This window comes from Salmo salar, chromosome 23 (assembly GCF_965601325.2).
Source record: "Salmo salar chromosome 23, fSalSal1, whole genome shotgun sequence".
Taxonomy (NCBI): Eukaryota; Metazoa; Chordata; class Actinopteri; order Salmoniformes; family Salmonidae; genus Salmo; species Salmo salar.
In genome coordinates, this window is record NC_138313.1 from 52,098,790 (window position 1) to 52,120,000 (window position 21,211).

General features: G+C 47.7%; 1 protein-coding gene across 1 annotated transcript in view; it reads left to right on the forward strand.

Annotated features, from left to right (window-relative positions):
- Nucleotides 1–21,211, forward strand: part of dennd4a (DENN/MADD domain containing 4A) — a 136,115-nt gene that overhangs the window by 57,802 nt on the left and 57,102 nt on the right. The window contains exon 15 of the mRNA XM_082968222.1: nucleotides 11,543–11,682. Within this exon, the coding sequence (XP_082824348.1) occupies nucleotides 11,543–11,682 (140 nt within the window). The remainder of the gene's footprint in view (nucleotides 1–11,542; nucleotides 11,683–21,211) is intronic.

Here is a 21,211-nt window from a genome sequence, read left to right on the forward strand (position 1 = left end):
CGGTACAGAGTCAATGTGGAGGCTATATACAGGGGGTACCATTACAGAGTCAATGTGGAGGCTATATACAGGGGGTACCGGTACAGAGTCAATGTGGAGGCTATATACAGGGGGTACCGGTACAGAGTCAATGTGGAGGCTATATACAGGGGGTACCGGTACAGAGTCAATGTGGAGGCTATATACAGGGGGGTACCGGTACAGAGTCAATGTGGAGGCTATATACAGGGGGTACCATTACAGAGTCAATGTGGAGGCTATATACAGGGGGTACCGGTACAGAGTCAATGTGGAGGCTATATACAGGGGGTACCGGTACAGAGTCAATGTGGAGGCTATATACAGGGGGTACCGGTACAGAGTCAATGTGGAGGCTATATACAGGGGGTACCGGTACAGAGTCAATGTGGAGGCTATATACAGGGTATTACGGTACAGAGTCAATGTGGAGGCTATATACAGGGTATTACGGTACAGAGTCAATGTGGAGGCTATATACAGGGGGTTACCGGTACAGAGTCAATGTGGAGGCTATATACAGGGTATTACGGTACAGAGTCAATGTGGAGGCTATATACAGGGGGTACCGGTACAGAGTCAATGTGGAGGCTATATACAGGGGTTACCGGTACAGAGTCAATGTGGAGACTATATACAGGTGGTTACCGGTACAGAGTCAATGTGGAGGCTATATACAGGGGGTACCGGTACAGAGTCAATGTGGAGACTATATACAGGTGGTTACCGGTACAGAGTCAATGTGGAGGCTATATACAGGGGGTACCGGTACAGAGTCAATGTGGAGGCTATATACAGGGTATTACGGTACAGAGTCAATGTGGAGGCTATATACAGGTGGTTACCGGTACAGAGTCAATGTGGAGGCTATATACAGGTGGTTACCGGTACAGAGTCAATGTGGAGGCTATATACAGGGGGGTACCGGTACAGAGTCAATGTGGAGGCTATATACAGGTGGTTACAGGTACAGAGTCAATGTGGAGGCTATATACAGGGGGTACCGGTACAGAGTCAATGTGGAGGCTATATACAGGGTATTACGGTACAGAGTCAATGTGGAGGCTATATACAGGTGGGTACCGGTACAGAGTCAATGTGGAGGCTATATACAGGTGGTTACCGGTACAGAGTCAATGTGGAGGCTATATACAGGGGGTACCGGTACAGAGTCAATGTGGAGGCTATATACAGGTGGTTACCGGTACAGAGTCAATGTGGAGGCTATATACAGGGGGTACCGGTACAGAGTCAATGTGGAGGCTATATACAGGTGGTTACCGGTACAGAGTCAATGTGGAGGCTATATACAGGGGGTACCGGTACAGAGTCAATGTGGAGGCTATATACAGGGTATTACGGTACAGAGTCAATGTGGAGGCTATATACAGGTGGGTACCGGTACAGAGTCAATGTGGAGGCTATATACAGGTGGTTACCGGTACAGAGTCAATGTGGAGGCTATATACAGGGGGTACCGGTACAGAGTCAATGTGGAGGCTATATACAGGTGGTTACCGGTACAGAGTCAATGTGGAGGCTATATACAGGGTATTACGGTACAGAGTCAATGTGGAGGCTATATACAGGTGGGTACCGGTACAGAGTCAATGTGGAGGCTATATACAGGGGGTACCGGTACAGAGTCAATGTGGAGGCTATATACAGGGGGTACCATTACAGAGTCAATGTGGAGGCTATATACAGGTGGTACCGGTACAGAGTCAATGTGGAGGCTATATACAGGGGGTACCGGTACAGAGTCAATGTGGAGGCTATATACAGGTGGTACCGGTACAGAGTCAATGTGGAGACTATATACAGGGGGTACCGGTACAGAGTCAATGTGGAGGCTATATACAGGTGGTACCGGTACAGAGTCAATGTGGAGGCTATATACAGGGGGTACCGGTACAGAGTCAATGTGGAGGCTATATACAGGTGGTACCGGTACAGAGTCAATGTGGAGGCTATATACAGGGGGTACCAGTACAGAGTCAATGTGGAGGCTATATACAGGTGGTACCGGTACAGAGTCAATGTGGAGGCTATATACAGGTGGTACCGGTACAGAGTCAATGTGGAGGCTATATACAGGGGGTACCAGTACAGAGTCAATGTGGAGGCTATATACAGGTGGTACCGGTACAGAGTCAATGTGGAGGCTATATACAGGTGGTACCGGTACAGAGTCAATGTGGAGGCTATATACAGGTGGGTACCGGTACAGAGTCAATGTGGAGGCTATATACAGGTGGTACCGGTACAGAGTCAATGTGGAGGCTATATACAGGGGGTACCGGTACAGAGTCAGTGTGGAGGCTATATACAGGTGGTACCGGTACAGAGTCAATGTGGAGGCTATATACAGGTGGTTACCGGTACAGAGTCAATGTGGAGGCTATATACAGGTGGTTACCGGTACAGAGTCAATGTGGAGGCTATATACAGGTGGTTACCGGTACAGAGTCAATGTGGAGGCTATATACAGGTGGTTACCGGTACAGAGTCAATGTGGAGGCTATATACAGGTGGTTACCGGTACAGAGTCAATGTGGAGGCTATATACAGGGGATACCGATACAGAGTCAATGTGGAGGCTATATACAGGTGGTTACCGGTACAGAGTCAATGTGGAGGCTATATACAGGTGGTTACCGGTACAGAGTCAATGTGGAGGCTATATACAGGTGGTTACCGGTACAGAGTCAATGTGGAGGCTATATACAGGTGGTTACCGGTACAGAGTCAATGTGGAGGCTATATACAGGTGGTTACCGGTACAGAGTCAATGTGGAGGCTATATACAGGTGGTACCGGTACAGAGTCAATGTGGAGGCTATATACAGGTGGTTACCGGTACAGAGTCAATGTGGAGGCTATATACAGGGGGTACCGGTACAGAGTCAATGTGGAGGCTATATACAGGTGGTTACCAGTACAGAGTCAATGTGGAGGCTATATACAGGTGGTTACCGGTACAGAGTCAATGTGGAGGCTATATACAGGTGGTTACCGGTACAGAGTCAGTGTGCAGGGGTACAGGTTAGAGGTAATAGCTACATGTAGGGAGGTGTGAAGTGACTATACATAGATAATAAACAGCAAGTAGCAGCAGATTAGGTGTTCAGCAGTTTTATGGCTTGGGGATAGAGGCTGTTAAGGAGCCTTTTGGTCCTAGACTTGGCGCGTCGGTACCGCTTGCCGTGCGGTAGCAGAGAGAACAGTCTGACTAGGGTGACTGGAGTTTTTGACAATTGTTGGGTCTTTCTTCTGACACCGCCTGGTATAGAGGTCCTCGATTGAAGGAAGCTTGGCCCCAGTGATGTACTGGGCCATTCGCACCGCCCTCTGTAGCGCCTTATGCCGAGCAGTTGCCATACCAGGCGGTGATGCAACCGGTCAGGATGCTCTCGATGGTGCAGCTGTAGAACTTTTTGAGTATCTGAGGACCCATGCCAAATATTTTCAGTCTCCTGAGTGGGAAAAGGTTTTGTCGTGTCCTCTTCACGACTGTCTTGGTGTGTTTCGACCATGATAGTTTGTTGGTGATGTGGACACCAAGGAATTTGAAACTCTCGACCCGCTCCAATACAGCCCCGTTGATGTTAATGGGGGCCTGTTCGGCCCTCCTTTTCCTATAGTCCACGATCAGCTCCTTTGTCTTGCTCACATTGAGGGAGAGGTTGTTGTCCTGGCACCACACTGCCAGGTCTCTGACCTCCTCCCTATAGGATGTCTCATCGTTATCGGTGATGAGGCCTACTACCAATGTTGTGTCGTCAGCAAACTTAATGATGGTGTTGGAGTCGTGTTCGGCCACGCCGTCGTGGGTGAACAGGGAGTACAGGAGGGGACTGAGCACGCACCCCTGAGGGGCTCCAGTGTTGAGGATCAGCGTGGCGGATGTGTTGTTACCTACCCTTACCACCTGGGGGTGGCCCGTCAGGAAGACCAGGATCCAGTTGCAGAGGGAGGTGTTCAGTCCCAGGATCCTTAGCTTAGTGATGAGCTTTGAGGGCACTATGGTGTTGAACGCTGAGCTGTAATCAATGAACAGCATTCTCACATAGGTGTTCCTTTTGTCCAGGTGGGTGAGGGCAGTGTTGAGTGCGATTGAGATTGGGTCATCTGTGGATCTGTTGGGGCGGTATGCGAATTGGAGTGGGTCTAGGGTGTCCGGGAGGATGCTGTTGATGTGAGCCATGACCAGCCTTTCAAAGCACTTCATGTCTACCGACGTGAGTGCCACGGGGCGGTAATCATTTAGGCAGGTTACCTTCACTTCCTTGGGCACAGGGACTATGGTGGTCTGCTTGAAACATGTAGGTATTACAGACTCAGTCAGGGAGAGGTTGAAAATGTCAGTGAAGACACTTGCCAGTTGGTCCGCGGATGCTTTGAGTACACGTCCTGGTAATGCGTCTGGCCCAGCGGCCTTGTGAATGTTGACCTGTTTAAAGGTTTTGTTCACATCGGCTACCAAATAGCGTTATCACACAGTCATCCAGAACAGCTGGTGCTCTCGTGCATGCTTCAGTGTTGCTTGCCTCGAAGCGAGCATAAAAGGCTTTTAGCTCGTCTGGTAGGCTCGCATCACTGGGCAGCTCGTACGTAGCTGGGTTTGCCTTTGTAGTCCATAATAGTTTTCAAGCCCTGCCACATCCGACGAGCCTCAGAGCCGGTGTAGTAGGATTCAATCTTAGTCCTGTATTGACGCTTTGCCTGTTTGATGGTTCGTCTGAGGGCATAGCTGGATTTCTTATAAGCGTCCGGTTTAGTGTCCCGCTCCTTGAAAGTGGCAGCTCTAGCCTTTAGCTCGATGCGGATGTTGCCTGTATTCCATGGCTTCTGGTTGGGATATGTGCGTACGGTCACTGTGGGGACAACGTCGTCGATGCACTTATTGATGAACCCGATGACTGAGGTGGTATACTCCTCAATACTATTGGATGAATCCCGGAACATATTCCAGTCTGTGCTAGCAAAACAGTCCTGTTGCTTAGCATCCGCGTCATCTGACCACTTCCGTATTGAGCGAGTCACTGGTGCTTCCTGCTTTAGTTTTGCTTGTAAGCAGGAATAAGGAGGATAGAATTATGGTCAGATTTGCCAAATGGATGGCGAGGGAGAGCTTTGTACGCATATCTGTGTGTGGAGTGAAGCTGGTATAGAGTTTTTTCCCCTCTGGTTGCACATGTGACATGCTGGTAGAAATGAGGTAAAACTGATTTAAGTTTCCCTGCATTAAAGTCCCCGGCCACTAGGAGCACCGCCTCTGGATGAGCATTTTCTTGTTTGTTTATGGCCTTATACAGCTGGTTGAGTGCCGTCTTAGTGCAGCATCGGTTTGTGATGGTAAATAGACGGCTAGGAATAATATAGATGAGAACTCTCTTGGTAGATAGTGTGGTCTACAGCTGATCATGAGGTACTCTACCTCTCTTGGTAGATAGTGTGGTCTACAGCTTATCATGAGATACTCTACCTCTTGGTAGATAGTGTGGTCTACAGCTTATCATGAGGTACTCTACCTCTCTTGGTAGATAGTGTGGTCTACAGCTTATCATGAGGTACTCTACCTCTTGGTAGATAGTGTGGTCTACAGCTTATCATGAGATACTCTACCTCTTGGTAGATAGTGTGGTCTACAGCTTATCATGAGGTACTCTACCTCTTGGTAGATAGTGTGGTCTACAGCTGATCATGAGGTACTCGACCTCTTGGTAGATAGTGTGGTCTACAGCTTATCATGAGGTACTCTACCTCTTGGTAGATAGTGTGGTCTACAGCTTATCATGAGGTATTCTACCTCTTGGTAGATAGTGTGGTCTACAGCTTATCATGAGATACTCTACCTCTTGGTAGATACTGTGGTCTACAGCTTATCATGAGATACTCTACCTCTTGGTAGATAGTGTGGTCTACAGCTTATCATGAGGTACTCTACCTCAGGCGAGCAATAGCTCGAGACTTCTTTAATATTAGACATCTCAGCACCAGCTGTTAATTACAAATAGACACACACCCCAACCCCTCGTCTTACCAGACGTAGCTTCTCTTATCCGTGTCGTCGTTCAGCCACAACTCGGTGAAACATAAGATGTTACAGTTTTTAATGTCCAGTTGGATAATCTTGATTGTAGGTCATCCATTTTGTTTTCCATTTTTTTTCTCCAATGATTGAACAGTATATCCTAAGCGTCGGACTTGTTAAAGAACAATTATTCCTGTTCGAGTTGAGTAATCGCTGTTCTGATGTCCAGAAGTTATTTTTCGGTCATATGAGACGGGGGCAGCAACATTATGTACACAATTAGTAAAAATAAGAAAACAAAAGGCACCTAAAGGACTCTCAGACCTTGAGATCCTCTTGTCTGATGAAACCAAGATTGAACTCTTTGGCCTGAATGCCAAGCGTCACATCTGGAGGAAACCTGGCACCATCCCTACGGTGAAGCATGGTGGTGGCAGCATCATGCTGTGGGGATATTTTTCAGCGGCAGGGACTTGGAGACAAGTCAGGATTGAGGGAAAGATTAATGGAGCAAAGTGCAGAGATTCTTGATGAAAACCTGCTCCAGAGCGCTCAGGACCTCAGACTGGGGCGAAGGTTCACCTTCCAACAGGACAACGACCATAAACACACAGCCAAGACAACACAGGAGTGGCTTCAGGACAAGTCACTAAATGTCCTTGAGTGGCCCAGCCAGAGCACTGACTTGAACCCGAACGAACATCTCTGGAGAGACCTGAAAATAGCTGTGCAGCGACGCTCCCCATGCAACCTGACAGAGCTTGAGAGGATCTGCAGAGAAGAATGGGAGAAACTCCCCAAATACAGGTGTCCCAAGCTTGTAGCGACATACCCAAGAAGACTCAAGGCTGTAATCGCTGCCAAAGGTGCTGCCAAAGGTGCTGCCAAAGGTGCTTCAACAAAATACTGAGTAAAGGGTCTGAATATTTATGTAAATGTATTATTTCAGTTTTTTTTTACATTTTTAATACATTTGGAAAAATTTCTGAAACCTGTTTTTGCTTTGTCATTATGGGGTATTGTGTATACATTGATGAGGGGAAATAAAAACAATTTAATACATTTTAGAATAAGGCTGTAACGTAACAATGTGGACAAAAATCAAGGGGTCTGAATATTTTCCAAATGCATTGTATATGTATTCACTAGATGGCTGACAGGGGGCACTATTCTGATGTCACTGTCCGCCATTATGATGCTCCTCATAAGGAACAGCCGCCATTGGATTTAACAGCCTCCATTAAGACAAAATACATGCATTTAACGTTTTTTTGTCGGGATTAAAACCTACAAATAATTCCTAAATGTTGTTATATTTTAAAATGTTACCAAGAAATTATTTGCTTCTGTTCAGTTCATACAATACTATGATATTGTTTAAAAAAGTATATATTGCGCAAAAAAATTACGTATTTATCTTCTAAAACCTGTTCAAATGAAGTAGCAAACCTCTCTACTACAAAGCAACACAATGTCGATTACAGTAAAGCTAGAGAAGAAATGCATGATCTCATAATAATATGTTTTCAATATTGCTGACCAATTTAGGATCAACTTAGTGTAAAGTTACTCCCTCGTGAAGCCAGTATAAATGAACCTGGTGTAAACAAAATGACAGCCATCAGTTATAGCCTGACTACCAGTCTCTATAGCTAATCCACTCCCTGTCTACTGTATAGCCTGGCTACCAGTCTCTATAGCTAATCCACTCCCTGTCTACTGTATAGCCTGACTACCAGTCTCTATAGCTAACCCACTTCCTGTCTACTGTATAGCCTGGGTACCAGTCTCTATAGCTAACCCACTCCCTGTACTCCCTGTCTACTGTATAGCCTGGTTACCAGTCTCTATAGCTAATCCACTCCCTGTCTACTGTATAGCCTGGGTACCAGTCTCTATAGCTAATCCACTCCCTGTCTACTGTATAGCCTGGGTACCAGTCTCTATAGCTAACCCACTCCCTGTCTACTGTATAGCCTGGCTACCAGTCTCTATAGCTAATCCACTCCCTGTCTACTGTATAGCCTGACTACCAGTCTCTATAGCTAACCCACTCCCTGTCTACTGTATAGCCTGGGTACCAGTCTCTATAGCTAATCCACTCCCTGTCTACTGTATAGCCTGGGTACCAGTCTCTATAGCTAATCCACTCCCTGTCTACTGTATAGCCTGGGTACCAGTCTCTATAGCTAACCCACTCCCTGTACTCCCTGTCTACTGTATAGCCTGGGTACCAGTCTCTATAGCTAACCCACTCCCTGTCTACTGTATAGCCTGGCTACCAGTCTCTATAGCTAACCCACTCCCTGTACTCCCTGTCTACTGTATAGCCTGGGTACCAGTCTCTATAGCTAACCCACTCCCTGTCTACTGTATAGCCTGGCTACCAGTCTCTATAGCTAATCCACTCCCTGTACTTCATATCATGTACCAAAGAGACTGGGCCAGGTTGCATAAAACATAATTAAGTGTGTACAATACAGTACAATACAATACAATACAGTACAATACTATACTATACAGCACAATAAAGTACAATACAATACAGTAAAGTACAGTACAGTACAATACAATACAGTAAAATATAGTACAATACAGTGAAATACAGTACAGTACAATACAGTAAAGTACAGTACAATACAGTACAGTACAGTACAGTACAGTAAAATATAGTACAATACAGTACAATACAATACAGTACAATACAGTACAGTACAGTACAGTAAAATATAGTACAATACAGTACAATACAGTACAATACAGTACAGTACAGTACAGTAAAGTACAGTACAGTACAGTACAGTACAGTACATTAGAATACAGTAAAATACAGTACTATACAGTAAAATACAGTACAGTACAATACAATACAGTAGAATACAGTACACTACAGTAAAGTACAGTACAATACAGTACAGTAAAGTACAGTTGAATACAGTAAAGTACAGTACAGTACAGTTGAATACAGTAAAGTACAGTACAGTACAATACAGTAAAGTACAGTTGAATACAGTAAAGTACAGTACAGTACAATACAGTAAAGTACAGTTGAATACAGTTGAATACAGTACAGTACAATACAGTAAAGTACAGTACAGTACAATACAGTAAAGTACAGTACAATACAATACAGTAAAGTACAGTACAGTACAGTTGAATACAGTACAATACAGTACAGTACAGTTGAATACAGTACACTACAGTACAGTGCCCAGTAGAGTGAAATATCTTGCTTTATTCTCTCTACTCTCTTTAATGACTCATATTCTGACTTTCTGCCAGTTAGAGGAAGTAGGGCTCTACAGAACCAAGCAAGGCTAGTTTCCAGCCAGACACACTGCTCTGTTTGTGTCTGTGTGTGTGTGTGTGTGTGTGTGTGTGTGTGTGTGTGTGTGTGTGTGTGTGTGTGTGTGTGTGTGTGTGTGTGTGTGTGTGTGTGTGTGTGTGTGTGTGTGTTCTGTAATAGTCTCATAGAGCAACATGACATTATAGAATTATGTTCAGGTCAGTGGAGGCTGGATTCATGTAGACTAGGAGAGGAGGGAGGCGGACTTGACATATCCTTGGCATGCAGTTCAGATTATTGGTGTAAGTGGGGGGGGGGGGAGGAGGGAGGGGTAAGGAGGGGTGGAAGGGGAGGAGAGGAGGGGGGTAAGGAGGGGTGGTGGGGAAGGAGAGGAGAGGAGGGGTGGAGGGGGAGGAGAGGAGGGAGAGAAGGGAGGGGTAAGGAGGGGTAAGGAGGGGTGGAGGGGGAGGAGAGGAGAGGAGGGGTGGAGGGGAGGAGAGGAGAGGAGGGGTGGAGGGGGAGGAGAGGAGGGAGAGAAGGGAGGGGTAAGGAGGGGTGAAGGGGGAGGAGAGGAGAGGAGGGGTGGAGGGGGAGGAGAGGAGGGGAGGGGTGAAGGGGAGGAGAGGAGGGTCAAAGAAGGGAGGGGTAAGGAGGGGTGGGGGGAGGAGAGGTGGGGTAAGGAGGGGTGGAGGGGAGGAGAGGAGAGGAGGGGTGAAGGGGAGGAGAGGAGGCAAAGAAGGGAGGGGTAAGGAGGGGTGGAGGGGGAGGAGAGGAGAGGAGGGGTGGAGGGGGAGGAGAGGAGGGAGAGAAGGGAGGGGTAAGGAGGGGTGGAGGGGGAGGAGAGGAGAGGAGAGGAGGGGTGGAGGGGGAGGAGAGGTAAGGAGGGGTGGAGAGGGAGGAGAGGAGAGGAGGGGTGGAGGGGGAGGAGAGGAGAGGAGAGGAGAGGAGGGGTGGAGGGGAGGGAGAGGAGGGAGAGAAGGGAGGGGTAAGGACGATGATGCTGAGTTATGACCCCTGATAGACATGGGCTCATTATTAATGCTTGTTTGTCTGGATTAACTCTTAGGCTCTGATCTGTAATAGGATATTGATATCTGGAATCTGTAGTCTCCTCTCTGGAATCTGTAGTCTCCTCTCTGGAATCTGTAGTCTCCTCTCTGGAATCTGTAGTCTCCTCTCTGGAATCTGTAGTCTCCTCTCTGGAATCTGTAGTCTCCTCTCTGGAATCTGTAGTCTCCTCTCTGGAATCTGTAGTCTCCTCTCTGGAATCTGTAGTCTCCTCTCTGGAATCACTGGTCTGGAATCAGTGGTCTGGAATCACTGGTCTGGAATCACTGGTCTGGAATCACTGGTCTGGAATCAGTGGTCTGGAATCACTGGTCTGGAATCACTGGTCTGGTATCACTGGTCTGGAATCACTGGTCTGGAATCACTGGTCTGGAATCACTGGTCTGGAATCAGTGGTCTGGAATCACTGGTCTGGAATCACTGGTCTGGAATCAGTGGTCTGGAATCACTGGTCTGGAATCACTGGTCTGGAATCAGTGGTCTGGAATCACTGGTCTGGAATCACTGGTCTGGAATCACTGGTCTGGAATCACTGGTCTGGAATCACTGGTCTGGAATCACTGGTCTGGAATCACTGGTATCTTCTCTGTCGGACATCATTTCAATGATTTCCTGTTCCTGTCTGGCAACAGATGACAGATCACTGATCATAGATAGCATTAGCCGCTGTACGAGCTTTCTAGTCGTTGCCAAAGAAGAAGCAGGTCGTAGGAACAAAGGCACTTTCACTCTCATGTATAGAAATAATACCTGTTTCTGTAACTTGGCTGCTGTATGGATTCATTGTAGCTGTGTCTGTAGCCTTCTTGTGTCTTTGAACTGTGAACTGCGTTGTGGACAGACAGAATAGAGGACAGACAGAATAGAGGACAGACAGAATAGAGGACAGACAGAATAGAGGACAGAACTGTGTTGTGGACGGACAGAATAGAGGACAGGACTGTGTTGTGGACGGGACAGAATAGAGGACAGGACTGTGTTGTGGACGGACAGAATAGAGGACAGGACTGTGTTGTGGACGGACAGAATAGAGGACAGGACTGTGTTGTGGACGGACAGAATAGAGGACAGGACTGTGTTGTGGACGGACAGAATGTAGGGCAAATGAATCAGGAAGTTGTGTTCCCTTTCAGATTCAGATGGACAGTGATGTCCCAGAAGACACCTGGTTGATAGAGCTGGACGAGTCCCATCGCAGTGAACACACTGTCTACATCAACCCTCCTGAACTAAGATCGTTGGCACAGGGAGAAGAGCATCCTCTCTGTTACAGGTACTGTTCACACACACACACACACACACACACACACACACACACACACACACACACACACACACACACACACACACACACACACACACACACACACACACACACACACACACACTCACACTCACACACACACACTCTCACACTCACACACACACACACACACACACTCACTCACTAACACACACACACACTCACACTCACACACACACACTCACTAACACACACACACACTCACACTCACACACACACACACACACACACACACACACACACACACACACACACACACACACACACACACACACACACACACACACACACACACACACACACACTCACTCACTCACTCACACTCACACACACACACACACACACACACACTCATTCACTCACTCACTCACTCACTCACTCACTCACACACTCACTCACACACTCACTCACTCACTCACTCACTCACTCACTCACTCACTCACTCACTCACTCACTCACTCACTCACTCACTCACACACACACACACCCAGACTCCCAAGGTTCCTCAGCAGGGAGAGACTCAAATCAGTCCATTGTTGGAGCGTTAGTCACCACTGTAAAGCTTTGTGATTTTGTGCTTACTCTGAGTGTGTGTGTGTGTGTGTGTGTGTGTGCTTGCGATTATTCTGTGCTTTAAAAATAAATAAATGCTCTAAGCCCTCCCCTCCCCTCTCTGTCTCTGTCTCTGTCTCTGTCTCTGTCTCTGTCTCTGTCTCTGTCTCTGTCTCTCTCTCTCTCTCTCTCTCTCTCTCTCTCTCTCTCTCTCTCTCTCTCTCTCTCTCTCTCTCTCTCTCTCTCTCTCTCTCTCTCTCTCTCTCTCTCTCTCAATTCAATTTCAATTAAGGGCTTTATTGACATGGGAAACGTTGCCAAAGCAAGTGAAGTAGATAATAAACAAAAGTGAAATAGCCTATAAAAATTAACAGTAAACATTACACTCACAGATGTTCTCTGTCTCTCAATTCAATTTCAATTTAAGGGCTTTATTGACATGGGAAACGTTGCCAAAGCAAGTGAAGTAGATAATAAACAAAAGTGAAATAGCCTATAAAAATTAACAGTAAACATTACACTCACAGATGTTCTCTGTCTCTCAATTCAATTTCAATTTAAGGGCTTTATTGACATGGGAAACGTTGCCAAAGCAAGTGAAATAGATAATAAACAAAAGTGAAATAAACAATAAAATATTTACAGTGTTAGGTTGTAATTTTTCAGAGTAAATAACTAATGGACGCTAGAGAAGCTTAACCAAGTATATATATATATATATACCCTACTTTATACACTCCTCGTTCTCTCGTAACAGGATACTAAACCCTTATTACTCCCTTCTTCCTCTATAGCAATCCTTTGATCTCCTCCCGTCCTCCCAACACATTCCACAGCCATACTGTCTTTCTACAGAGAACCAATGAACGTGAAACACAGCCTCTATGCTTCTGATCTATCTATGTCTTTAATATCTCAATGTTCCCAAGTTTAGCCCCCAGAATACAACAACAGTAAACATTTACACTCACAGAAGTTCCAAAAGATTAAAGACATTTCAAATGTCATATTTATGTCTTGATTTGACAGTCATCCAACGTTTCTTTGGTTTGTAGCCTGCGATGGTTTGTTGCCCTTTCTTACTGTCCCTTGAAAATGTTTTCTAATTGGTCGAACATTGTTGTCATGATGTACAAATAGTTAAAGTACGAAAGGGGAAAATAAATCAACATAAATATGGGTTGTATTTACAATGGTGTTTGTTCTTCACTGGTTGCCCCTTTTCTTGTGGCAACAGGTCACAAATCTTGCTGCTGTGATGAAACACTGTGGTATTTCACCCAGTAGATATGGGAGTTTTTGAATTCTTTGTGGATCTGTGTAATCTGAGGGAAATATGTGTCTCTAATATGGTCATACATTTGGCAGGAGGTTAGGAAGTGCAGCTCAGTTTCCACCTCATTTTGTGGGCAGTGTTGCACATAGCCTGTCTTCTCTTGAGAGCCAGGTCTGCCTACGGCGGCCTTTCTCAATAGCAAGGCTATGCTCACTGAGTCTGTACATAGTCAAAGCTTTCCTTAAGTTTGGGTCAGTCACAGTGGTCAGGTATTCTGCCACTGTGTCCTCTCTGTTTAGGGACAAATAGCATTCTAGTTTGCTCAAATTTTTGGTAAATTCTTTGGAATGTGTCAAGTAATTATCTTTTTGTTTTCTCATGATTTGGTTGGGTCTAATTGTGTTGCTGTCCTGGGGCTCTGTGGGGTCTGTTTGTGTTTGTGAACAGAGCCCCAGGACCAGCTTGCTTAGGGGACTCTTCTCCAGGTTCATCTCTCTGTAGGTGATGGCTTTGTTATGGAAGGTTTGGGAATCACTTCCTTTTAGGTGGTTGTAGAATTTAACGGCTCTTTTCTGGATTTTGATAATTAGCTGGTATCGGCCTAATTCTGCTCTGCATGCATTATTTGGTGTTTTACATTGTCCACTGAGGATATTTTTGCAGAATTCTGCATGCAGAGTCTCAATATGGTGTTTGTCCCATTTTGTGAATCTTGGTTGGTGAGCGGACCCCAGACCTCCCAACCGTAAAGGGCAATGGGTTCTATAACTGATTCAAGTATTTTTAGCCAGATGCTAATTGGTATGTTAATTTTATGTTCCTTTTGATGGCGTAGAAAGCCCTTCTTGTCTCTCAGATCGTTCACAGCTCTGTGGAAGTTACCTGTGGTGCTGATGTTTAGGTCGAGGTATGTACAGTCTGTTGTGTGCTCCAGGGCAACGACGTCTAGATGGAATTTGGATTCGTTGTCCTGGCAACTGGACCTTTTTTGGAACACAATTTTTTCCCCCCTCTGTCATTAGTCAGATTAATTTTATTATGCAGTGTATCAGCTTTGTCTGTAACTACTGATGGTGTTGTGGCTTATGTCAGGGATTCCAAACCTCTCCTCGTTGACCCCCAGCCATTCCAAACCTCTGAGACCCCCAGCCGTTCCAATCCTCTCTTCGGTGACCCCAGAGAGTCAGGACATCTGTTTAACATCCCATCCCGAAAACCAGCAACCCACACAGGGCAATGTCCCCAATCAGAGGAAAGAGTGCCTCCTACTGGCCCTCCAACACCACTTCCAGCAGCATCTGGTCTCCCATCCAGGGACCGACCAGGACCAACCCTGCTTAGCTTCAGAGGGATGCACAGTGGTATGCTGCTGGCTTACTTCTAAAGTGTAAAAACATGACATACCAAAACACGTTTACAGGGTTTGTTAACTCTTGAGTTTCCAACGAATTAGGTAAACTTTTAAGTTTTTCATACACCTCACTGCTGGAACACTTTGCATAACTCATTACAATTAGATGTTCTGGTGCCGCTCAGGCAGCTTAGGGTGTAGCTAAACCCAGTAGCTGAGGACTGTAACTGTTTTTAACAATTGTTGTGTTTTGTATTAATTGGGTTTTTGTTTTACATTGTATCGGTTGTTGAATTGTTGGGATCACGGCAGCCTTGGGACTGGGGACCCTGGTCTCAATGTTGTTTCCCTGGGAATGGGGATCCTGGTCTCAATGTGTTTCCCTGGGAATGGGGATCCTGGTCTCAATGTGTTTCCCTGGGAATGGGGACCCTGGGAATGGGGATCCTGGTCTCAATGTGTTTCCCTGGGAATGGGGATCCTGGTCTCAATGTGTTTCCCTGGGAATGGGGACCCTGGGAATGGGGATCCTGGTCTCAATGTGTTTCCCTGGGAATGGGGACCCTGGAATGGGGACCCTGGTCTCAATGGGTATCCCTGGGAATGGGGACCCTGGGAATGGGGACCCTGGGAATGGGGACCCTGGTCTCAATGGGTTTCCCTAGGAATGGGGACCCTGGTCTCAATGTGTTTCCCTGGGAATGGGGACCCTGGTCTCAATGGGTATCCCTGGGAATGGGGACCCTGGTCTCAATGGGTATCCCTGGGAATGGGGACCCTGGTGAGCTATTTCAGTGCTACAACTAAATTGTGAAACGTCTGATGGTAGCTGAGGAGAGGTATGAAAAACAGCGTTGTGTTAACCCTTACCCTGTCCAGCTACTGACAGCGTTACCCTGTCCAGCTACTGACAGCGTTGTATTTAACCCTTACCCTGTCCAGCTACTGACAGCGTTGTATTTAACCCTTACCCTGTCCAGCTACTGAAAGCATTACCCTGTCCAGCTACTGACAGCGTTACCCTGTCCAGCTACTGACAGCGTTACCCTGTCCAGCTACTGACAGCGTTACCCTGTCCAGCTACTGACAGCGTTGTGTTAACCCTTACCCTGTCCAGCTACTGACAGCGTTTCCCTGTCCAGCTACTGACAGCGTTGTGTTTAACCCTTACCCTGTCCAGCTACTGACAGTGTTACCCTGTCCAGCTACTGACAGCATTGTATTTAACCCTTACCCTATCCAGCTACTGACAGCGTTGTATTTAACCCTTACCCTGTCCAGCTACTGACAGCGTTGTGTTAACCCTTACCCTGTCCAGCTACTGACAGCGTTTCCCTGTCCAGCTACTGACAGCGTTGTGTTAACCCTTACCCTGTCCAGCTACTGACAGCGTTTCCCTGTCCAGCTACTGACAGCGTTACCCTGTCCAGCTACTGACAGCGTTACCCTGTCCAGCTACTGACAGCGTTACCCTGTCCAGCTACTGACAGCATTACCCTGTCCAGCTACTGACAGCGTTGTATTTAACCTTTACCCTGTCCAGCTACTGACAGCATTACCCTGTCCAGCTACTGACAGCGTTACCCTGTCCAGCTACTGACAGCCTTACCCTGTCCAGCTACTGACAGCCTTACCCTGTCCAGCTACTGACAGCGTTACCCTGTCCAGCTACTGACAGCATTGTGTTAACCCTTACCCTGTCCAGCTACTGACAGCGTTACCCTGTCCAGCTACTGACAGAGTTACCCTATCCAACTACTGACAGCGTTACCCTGTCCAGCTACTGACAGCGTTACCCTGTCCAGCTACTGACAGTGTTACCCTGTCCAGCTACTGACAGCGTTGTGTTTAACCCTTACCCTGTCCAGCTACTGACAGCATAACCCTGTCCAGCTACTGACAGCGTTGTGTTTAACCCTTACCCTGTCCAGCTACTGACAGCATTACCCTGTCCAGCTACTGACAGCGTTGTATTTAACCTTTACCCTGTCCAGCTACTGACAGCGTTACCCTGTCCAGCTACTGACAGCATAACCCTGTCCAGCTACTGACAGCGTTGTGTTTAACCCTTACCCTGTCCAGCTACTGACAGCATTACCCTGTCCAGCTACTGACAGCGTTGTATTTAACCTTTACCCTGTCCAGCTACTGACAGCGTTACCCTGTCCAGCTACTGACAGCGTTGTGTTTAACCCTTACCCTGTCCAGCTACTGACAGCATTACCCTGTCCAGCTACTGACAGCGTTGTATTTAACCTTTACCCTGTCCAGCTACTGACAGTGTTACCCTGTCCAGCTACTGACAGCGTTGTATTTAACCCTTACCCCGTCCAGCTACTGACAGCAATACCCTGTCCAGCTACTGACAGCGTTGTATTTAACCTTTACCCTGTCCAGCTACTGACAGCGTTGTGTTTAACCCTTACCCTGTCCAGCTACTGACTGCGTTGTATTTAACCCTTACCCTGTCCAGCTACTGACAGTGTTGTGTTTAACCCTTACCCTGTCCAGCTACTGACAGCGTTACCCTGTCCAGCTACTGACAGCGTTGCCCTGTCCAGCTACTGACAGCGTTGTGTTTAACCCTTACCCTGTCCAGCTACTGACAGCGTTTCCCTGTCCAGCTACTGACAGCGTTGTGTTTACCCTTACCCTGTCCAGCTACTGACAGTGTTACCCTGTCCAGCTACTGACAGCATTGTATTTAACCCTTACCCTGTCCAGCTACTGACAGCGTTGTATTTAACCCTTACCCTGTCCAGCTACTGACAGCGTTGTGTTAACCCTTACCCTGTCCAGCTACTGACAGCGTTTCCCTGTCCAGCTACTGACAGCGTTGTGTTAACCCTTACCCTGTCCAGCTACTGACAGCGTTTCCCTGTCCAGCTACTGACAGCGTTACCCTGTCCAGCTACTGACAGCGTTACCCTGTCCAGCTACTGACAGCGTTGTGTTAACCCTTACCCTGTCCAGCTACTGACAGCGTTTCCCTGTCCAGCTACTGACAGCGTTACCCTGTCCAGCTACTGACAGCGTTACCCTGTCCAGCTACTGACAGCGTTACCCTGTCCAGCTACTGACAGCATTACCCTGTCCAGCTACTGACAGCGTTGTATTTAACCTTTACCCTGTCCAGCTACTGACAGCATTACCCTGTCCAGCTACTGCAGCGACCCGCCGCTCTGCGCCACCCTGTCCAGCTACTGACAGCCTTACCCTGTCCAGCTACTGACAGCGTTACCCTGTCCAGCTACTGACAGCGGCCCTTACCCTGTCCAGCTACTGACAGCGACCCTGTCCAGCCTGACAGAGTTCCCACCCTACTGACAGCGTTACCCTGTCCAGCTACTGACAGCGTTACCCTGTCCAGCTACTGACAGTGTTACCCTGTCCAGCTACTGACAGCGTTGTGTTTAACCCTTACCCTGTCCAGCTACTGACAGCATTACCCTGTCCAGCTACTGACAGCGTTGTGTTTAACCCTTACCCTGTCCAGCTACTGACAGCGTTACCCTGTCCAGCTACTGACAGCGTTGTATTTAACCTTTACCCTGTCCAGCTACTGACAGCGTTACCCTGTCCAGCTACTGACAGCATAACCCTGTCCAGCTACTGACAGCGTTGTGTTTAACCCTTACCCTGTCCAGCTACTGACAGCATTACCCTGTCCAGCTACTGACAGCGTTGTATTTAACCTTTACCCTGTCCAGCTACTGACAGCGTTACCCTGTCCAGCTACTGACAGCGTTGTGTTTAACCCTTACCCTGTCCAGCTACTGACAGCATTACCCTGTCCAGCTACTGACAGCGTTGTATTTAACCTTTACCCTGTCCAGCTACTGACAGTGTTACCCTGTCCAGCTACTGACAGCGTTGTATTTAACCCTTACCCCGTCCAGCTACTGACAGCAATACCCTGTCCAGCTACTGACAGCGTTGTATTTAACCTTTACCCTGTCCAGCTACTGACAGCGTTGTGTTTAACCCTTACCCTGTCCAGCTACTGACTGCGTTGTATTTAACCCTTACCCTGTCCAGCTACTGACAGTGTTGTGTTTAACCCTTACCCTGTCCAGCTACTGACAGCGTTACCCTGTCCAGCTACTGACAGCGTTGCCCTGTCCAGCTACTGACAGCGTTGTGTTTAACCCTTACCCTGTCCAGCTACTGACAGCGTTGTGTTTAACCCTTACCCTGTCCAGCTACTGACAGCGTTACCCTGTCCAGCTACTGACAGCGTTGTGTTTAACCCTTACCCTGTCCAGCTACTGACAGCGTTGTGTTTAACCCTCACCCTGTCCAGATACTGACAGTGTTACCCTGTCCAGCTACTGACAGCGTTGTATTTAACCCTTACCCTGTCCAGCTACTGACAGCGTTACCCTGTCCAGCTACTGACAGCGTTACCCTGTCCAGCTACTGACAGCGTTGTGTTAACCCTTACCCTGTCCAGCTACTGACAGCGTTGCCCTGTCCAGCTACTGACAGCGTTACCCTGTCCAGCTACTGACAGTGTTACCCTGTCCAGCTACTGACAGCCTTACCCTGTCCAGCTACTGACAGCGTTACCCTGTCCAGCTACTGACAGCGTTGTGTTTAACCCTTACCCTGTCCAGCTACTGACAGCGTTACCCTGTCCAGCTACTGACAGCGTTACCCTGTCCAGCTACTGACAGCATTGTGTTAACCCTTACCCTGTCCAGCTACTGACAGCGTTACCCTGTCCAGCTACTGACAGTGTTACCCTGTCCAGCTACTGACAGCGTTGTGTTTAACCCTTACCCTGTCCAGCTACTGACAGTGTTACCCTGTCCAGCTACTGACAGCGTTGTGTTTAACCCTTACCCTGTCCAGCTACTGACAGCGTTACCCTGTCCAGCTACTGACAGCGTTGTATTAACCCTTACCCTGTCCAGCTACTGACAGCGTTGTATTTAACCCTTACCCTGTCCAGCTACTGACAGCGTTGTATGTTAACCCTAACCCTGTCCAGCTACTGACAGCGTTACCCTGTCCAGCTACTGACAGCATTACCCTGTCCAGCTACTGGACAGCGTTGTATTTAACCCTTACCCTGTCCAGCTACTGACAGCGTTGTGTTTAACCCTTACCCTGTCCAGCTACTGACAGCGTTACCCTGTCCAGCTACTGACAGCGTTACCCTGTCCAGCTACTGACAGCGTTGTATTTAACCCTTACCCTGTCCAGCTACTGACAGCGTTACCCTGTCCAGCTACTGACAGCGTTACCCTGTCCAGCTACTGACAGCGTTGTATTTAACCCTTACCCTGTCCAGCTACTGACAGCGTTGCCCTGTCCAGCTACTGACAGCGTTACCCTGTCCAGCTACTGACAGCATTACCCTGTCCAGCTACTGACAGCGTTGTATTTAACCTTTACCCTGTCCAGCTACTGACAGTGTTGCCCTGTCCAGCTACTGACAGCGTTGTATTTAACCCTACCCTGTCCAGCTACTGACAGCATTACCCTGTCCAGCTACTGACATCGTTGTATTTAAACTTTACCCTGTCCAGCTACTGACAGCGTTGTGTTTAACCCTTACCCTGTCCAGCTACTGACAGCGTTGTATTTAACCCTTACCCTGTCCAGCTACTGACAGCGTTACCCTGTCCAGCTACTGACAGCGTTGTGTTTAACCCTTACCCTGTCCAGCTACTGACAGCGTTGTATTTAACCCTTACCCTGTCCAGCTACTGACAGCGTTGTGTTTACCCTTACCCTGTCCAGCTACTGACAGCGTTACCCTGTCCAGCTACTGACAGCGTTACCCTGTCCAGCTACTGACAGCGTTACCCTGTCCAGCTACTGACAGCATTGTATTTAACCCTTACCCTGTCCAGCTACTGACAGCGTTGTATTTAACCCTTACCCTGTCCAGCTACTGACAGCGTTGCCCTGTCCAGCTACTGACAGCATTACCCTGTCCAGCTACTGGTACAGCGTTGTATTTAACCCTTACCCTGTCCAGCTACTGACAGTGTTGTGTTTAACCCTTACCCTGTCCAGCTACTGACAGCGTTACCCTGTCCAGCTACTGACAGCGTTGCCCTGTCCAGCTACTGACAGCGTTGTGTTTAACCCTTACCCTGTCCAGCTACTGACAGCGTTGTGTTTAACCCTTACCCTGTCCAGCTACTGACAGCGTTACCCTGTCCAGCTACTGACAGCGTTGTGTTTAACCCTTACCCTGTCCAGATACTGACAGTGTTACCCTGTCCAGCTACTGACAGCGTTGTATTTAACCCTTACCCTGTCCAGCTACTGACAGCGTTGTATTTAACCCTTACCCTGTCCAGCTA